We start from the raw sequence: 6,465 nt of genomic DNA on the forward strand, positions 1-6,465 counted from the left end.
CATACCTTAACCCATTGAAATCTTCAAATTCATGGCATGGACAAAATCAAATAATTTCGAACACCAGACAAAAAGAACTGAATAATTCTCAAAATCAAATATTGACCTTTAAAATACCGCCATAGTGCCCAAATAAATCAACCTTACTTAAACTTAATGGGGGAAAAACAACGTCTCTATCAGACTGTAAGGTGGTCAGAATCGACCTCGAAATTAAAGACTACATTGTAGCGGAGGTAGATGGTGTGCGATGGTGTAGGATAGACAAAAACAATTGAGAAATAAAACGTGTGGAAGATGGAGCCATAGAAATCAAATGTATAGAAAAAAAGTTGTTTGTTTTATCAAATCGAAGCTCTACCAATATGGTTCTCTCTTTACTAGTCTCACAACAAAGTGAAAGAAGTAAAAAAAGAAGTAATAAAGTAAAAGTTCTTTACTGCTTTACTTAAAGTATGGACTAGTCATCCCTACTACACAAATCGCATTTTAGTCCATAACGTATTAGTCGGGATTACAGATATGCGTGATAAAATGTCCTAATTGACACAATCATATAGGGATTTCCATTTAGTCCGAAAATATCTATTAATGTCCGGGCTAAAACGTCGAATGCTATTTCAACCCTTCACTTTTTAAGCCCCCGCGTGTTTTTTTTGTTATATCCGGTCTCTTAAGTACCCACCTAAGAGGTTCCACCACCTTAAAAGCCCTACTCCAATATCCGGGTTTTATGCGACTGTTTTATCCGGGCTCTTATTATTTCTTTTTAAAAAAAATAAAAATAATCCGATTCTCCCCAGTCCCTAGAGTCAACACTCATAATTTTTTTTTACCTAACTTTCATCGTCAACCCGAAGTATATATTCACCGGCCCTTGACTAATCTCCAATCTCGGCGATAGTCTTCAACAATCACCAGCAGCAGATCCCGGTGGCTCGTCTTTCTTCCTTGTCGACCTCAGATATCTTGAATATCGAAGAAGATCTGCTTTTGTATTCCTCCATCTTCGACCCGCTTAAGGAGAGTAAGTTTTTCTATCTTTCCCAGGGAACCCTAGACTAGATTCGGCCATCTTGGATTTTAATTCTTACTGTGTTGCAGCTAAATCTCACGGGTCATTGATTGAGAAGAAGATTGAGTTTGTTGAGAATGAATTATAATGAATGCACAGAGCACGTATGCAATTACTAGTCCTTCCCGATTTTCTCTCCTCTTAAATCAACAAAACCCCATTCTTCGTCCTTCAAATCTTGCAACGGGTTTCTCCTTCCCAGGTACACCCTTCTCTCTCGTTTCACTTCTTCATTTCCTCTCTGAAACAAGCAGATCTACTCACTTTACTGTCACCGTTTACTCTTTATAAGAACTCTAGCTATCAGTGCCACCCTCCGCCATTGTTTTTATTTCACATTATGAGATCATTTAGGGCTTTTGGTTTCTCTTCTCCAAGGGATTCAGTTTGTGAAGAGAAATTAGCATAATTTGGCCAGGTTCTCTGGTGAGATGAGCAATTCGAGGTTCATTAAATGTGCGATGGTGCCTTTGGCAAGACTTGCTTGCTAATTTCGTACACAAGCAACACTTTCCCTACGGTACCTCTCCTCCTCCTCCTCTATCTTCAGTGTTTTTGACATTTTTGCTCACTACTTGTGGTGCATTTTGTTTCTGCTTTGATTTTAGATGGGAAAATTCATATCTTGATTCTTGACTATGAATAAATGATTGACCGGATTTAGGAAATTGTAATTCATCACCGGGCAGTTCTATAATAGTCAATCTGTTCATTATATTGACTATTATTAAGGATAATATGTCCTGATATTAGTGGTTTGTTTGCGTGTTCTGGAACTTTAGTAAATTATGAGTTCATGATGAGACAGAGAGAGGTTAAGTCATACATTAACCACTTTTTAATCCTAAGGAGGTTTCTCTGTTCATTGGAACAGGATTATGTCCTTAATGTATTCGATAATTTCAGTGCAAATGTGGTTGTCAACGAAGCTATGGTTAATCTTGGTTTATGGGACACTGCAGGTAATAGATCTATATCTTTGTTCACCTTTTTTAAAGTGGGTAGACTAGTGTAACTGATTTTTGTTTGTGACGTGTTTTAATGCTTAATAGGACAAGAGGATTACAACAGATTAAGACCACAGAGTTATCATGGTGCAAATGTGTTCATTTTAGCCTTTTCTCTTATCAGCAAAGCAAGTTTCGAAAATGTTTATGGGGGAGTGAAAAAATTAGAAGTTGAAACGGTGATGGAAATGTCAACTTTGCAAAGATGATCCAGGTTGTCAATTCCAACGGTGATGGAAATGTCAATTTCGAGGAGTTGCGGAAGAACATGTCTAGCAACAAGTAAGCCTCATCCTAATTGCAGGTTCACTCCAGCTATCATCTTTGGCATAGGCTCATCTTTTCTTTCTCATTTCCAGATTAGATTTTTCTCTTACCTCGGTAAGCACCATTTTTGAAAGCATTGCTCTAGTTTGTTGTTGGACTGTTGAAGAATTTGTGTGGATCTAGATTGCATGTGGAATATAAGATGAGATGAGATTTTGGTTGTGGAAACTGATAATTATATCTAGGTTTTAGCATTTGATAGTTAATTCTGCATCAAAATCAGTTATTGAGTACTTTCTAAGCTTATGTTGCATTTCATAGTGATTGCCTTATATTCTGTCAAATTACAAGTACTTGCTGGTTTGTAAGACTGTTTTTAGGGCAATCGAGCACATAATAACTTGTATTTGTTTTTTTGTTGGTGAAATCATAATCACTTGTATTTGTGACACTTCATTGTTTTGGATATAGGATTGCAATTGTAAACACAGCTGTTTGGATTTCTCATTTAAAGTGAAAAACATCTGATCTTTTTTTTTTTTAACTAGAAATAGAAATAGAGTATTGGTGCATGTCATGAAATATGTATTTACTTGTTTATCACTTGGTTACTTCAAAATGTGAGATTGTAACTTATATATATACCTTTGCAGAGGGCTTGAGACTGCAACTAATACTCACTTTATTTTAGATAATTTGTCATGAGTAGTTCTGGTTACCGAGAATATTAGAGTTTCCCGTAATATTAAGGGAAAACAATTGCATTTTATACTATTCTGACCAGTTGTATGTAAACATGCCATTGCCTATCATCTTTGTATTGAAAAAGGTCATAATGACAGGATTTGATTTAGTATTTGTTGAGTTAGATACAAATTTAATAACAATAAAAAACCGACTTTCAATTTTTCTTTACAATCACTGTCAAGCTGAATTGAGCATTTCCAGGATCAGGGGGTCATTTGGCTTATGCTTTACATGTCAAAGTTGAAGGGAAATGATACTATAGCCTCTAGCTTGCTGAATTAGGCTAATGGTTCTAGATCAAGCAAGTGGATACTCAGAGGGACTTAAACTTCAGTAGAAATCGCCTGATGAACATGCAAAAACACATGTAGACATGTTGCAACAACATAATAGGAATTACGTTCTCCTTTGGGCATCATGAATTAAAAGTTGTTCTTGAACTATAGATTTCTCTTCTGCTATAGACTTAACTATATTTATGTTAGCTTTTATCATGAATTAAAAGTTGTTCTTGAACTATAGATTTCTCTTCTGCTATAGACTTAACTATATTTATGTTAGCTTTTATTTGAACTATCATGTGGAAATCATTGAAGCATGTGAATTATTTATATAATTTATGGCTGTTACTTTAATGACTTTATGTTCGATAACATTTTAAAACTTTTCAATTGGCCCCAACTATGAATAATAATGTTTATTCTAGCTTTCCTCTTCTAATTTTCATGATATGCGACCAAACCTGTGATCATTGAGTTCCACATGAAGGTGTTGTATTTTTTATTTATTTTAACTAGTGCTTGTGTTATGCATGTAAATTATAGACACGGGGATAGATTATTGTTGTTGATATAGAATTTATCATCTAGGGGAGTTTAATGAGTCCAGAATCTCCAGATAGAGCAATCTTGATATAGTCTTCATGGAAAACCAGGTAGTATTTTCCCTTCGTCTGTATTTTAATTGTGGGAAAATGATTTGGATTTTAGGAGTATGGCTTGTTGATTAAGAACCTGGGGAAATCATCATGGAATTGGAGATGCAATGGGATGGCAACCCAAGTACTATACTTCTACCTTTTTTTTCTGAGGGAGAAGGGTAGCTAGCGACAGAAGAACTATAAAAACTACTGGTGGTTTTTTTCTTCTAGTTAAGTTCTTTTTTTAGTGCTTATCCTTTTCTTTTATAAGCATTTACATTCGAAATGATGGATAAGATTATTATGTGTCCAGATGCAGTTCCTAGTGAGTCATCGTTTACTACTGCAGCGAAAATGCGAAAATTGGCCAAGGTATATAATGGATCACGTTTATATTTGCATTTGATATTTGTGCATGTTATTGAAATTACGATAGCGACATGTAAAATGTTGCAAATATTATGATATATATACCTTCTCATTTCATTTGAATCAAATAACCTTCTCTTTGATTATTATTTCTTATTTTAAGAATTACATCTACTCGCCCGATTTTATTATGTCCATTTTTATTGTTATGAAGTATTTTCTGAGCAGTGCTCAGTGTGTTGTTATGCGTAACAGAGTAAAAGTGTTTCTTCGTTTTACTACTTACTCTTGTTGTGAACCATTTCGCATTAAGTCGAGTCTTTTCTTTGAGATAATATTCATATGGAGAACTCTTTTTAGTGGAATCATATGATATTTGAGTTGTACTTTCTTATATACAGGAGAGTGTGCTGCTTTATCAACTTCAAATGTTCTTTCATGGCATACCGTTGCCTGATCAGCCACCGTTACAACCTCCAGCAGATATCCCTGAAAATTCAATGGCTAACGTTGTTGGTCTACAGAACGGTACCCCAAAGCCAGGAACTGAAATAAAACTTGGTCAGTAAGTTGTCTTTTTCTTTTAAGATATTGTTGCACATATATCTCATGGATAATTCTATTTCATGCTTGTAAATGTATAGTGCAGGTTATGCAATTCCTTGCATAATAGCATTTGAGAAAGGTAAAGAGAGATATTTTAGCTTCATAGCCATGTCCCTAGGAATAAGTGGATGGCTTCTCCTAGTTGAAGAGCTGCCATTGAAACTCAAAGCTAGTCTTAACAAAGAGGTGTTTGTATACTCGGCTTCATTACTTTGTTGAAACTCTCTCCTTTCAATAGTTCAAGGTTTGATCTATTTTCCTTCTTGGTTTAAGAGCTGCTAATCTAATTGTTTCTAGTTTTCATTGTTGTTAGCTGATACAAGTTTGCTATGTACTACAAGTAAATGCTTATATTTTCTATTCACACCATGTTAAAACTTAACGTTTCTTCTCAGGTAATTGGGAAAGCTAGAGTTATTATCATTAAATTTGTGGAGAAAAACAGTGAACGTTGTTTAAATATAGGTTCGTATTTTTCATGTTAATACCATGCACATGTCTCCTATACTATTATGCAACATGCTAGCATTTTTGTTCTCTATTTGAGTGTTGCTTCATTAATGTTCTTAGATTTTTTCTCTCTATTTGAGTATAACATTTGAACGACATAACAATGATGCATAATGCTCTTATGGATAAGATCGTAACCACCCTTACACACGCAGTGACATGGTTAAGGTTTGGTAGTAGAGGGTTTACTAGAGCACTCATTTTCAGAAAAAAGGGAGTGCGCCATTGTACGCTCTTATGTTATTGTCATGTAGATTTTAGGAGTATTCTTAATCTTATTTATTTTCTGCTCTCGTCTAGACAGTTAACAAAGCATGTAATACATGCTCTTATCATCCTTGTTGTGTTGTCTTATTGTTTAAAGAAAGATTGTTAGAAAAAGAGCAAATAATCATCCAATTTTTTATCTATTACATCCTTGTCACTTATAATAGTTACATTATTATATTTTGTAGTGGTATGTTGACAAGATTATTTACACTATCCAGATAAAATTTGAATGGATTGGTTCAATTATTTTCTCACTCTTGTGTAGGTATTTAATAGTTTTTACCTATTTTACTATCTTTATTGTTGGCAAAATTATATATTGATTGTCTAATAAATGTTCATTATCTTTTACAGGATGTCAAATGTTAAGAATGATTTATCTTATGAAGGTGGAGTTGGGACTATGAAACAATGTTGAAATTCATTTGCAGGAAGACAATCAATCAATTAGGATTATGAAACACTTACTGTTTATGTTTATGAGTTGCAAGCTGATTATATACTTTTTGTAAAATTAAGTGAACAATTATATTATAGGATTTTGAAATGTTGATGTATGATATTTGAATTATTATTAGCAATTTCAGGTTATTAATGTGAGTTATATAGTATTGAGATTTGTATGAATAATATATTATATATATACATGAAAGTGGATCGGTATATTAAGAAAAAAAATCATTTTTCTAGATAAA

At 33.9% G+C, this 6,465-nt stretch overlaps 1 protein-coding gene across 1 annotated transcript; it reads left to right on the forward strand.

Annotated features, from left to right (window-relative positions):
* The first annotated feature begins 1,506 nt into the window (after nt 1–1,506).
* On the forward strand, nt 1,507–2,291 carry LOC141250408 (uncharacterized). Its single transcript, XM_073669954.1, is given in 4 exon segments — nt 1,507–1,531; nt 1,534–1,595; nt 1,950–2,037; nt 2,128–2,291. Coding segments are annotated over 4 exon segments (339 nt in total).
* The last annotated feature ends 4,174 nt before the right edge of the window (nt 2,292–6,465 follow it).

The sequence above is a fragment of the Phyllobates terribilis genome, unplaced genomic scaffold (genome assembly GCF_046119375.1).
Source record: "Phyllobates terribilis strain yellow unplaced genomic scaffold, ASM4611937v1 Scaffold_5641__1_contigs__length_50281, whole genome shotgun sequence".
In the NCBI taxonomy this organism is placed as follows: domain Eukaryota; kingdom Metazoa; phylum Chordata; class Amphibia; order Anura; family Dendrobatidae; genus Phyllobates; species Phyllobates terribilis.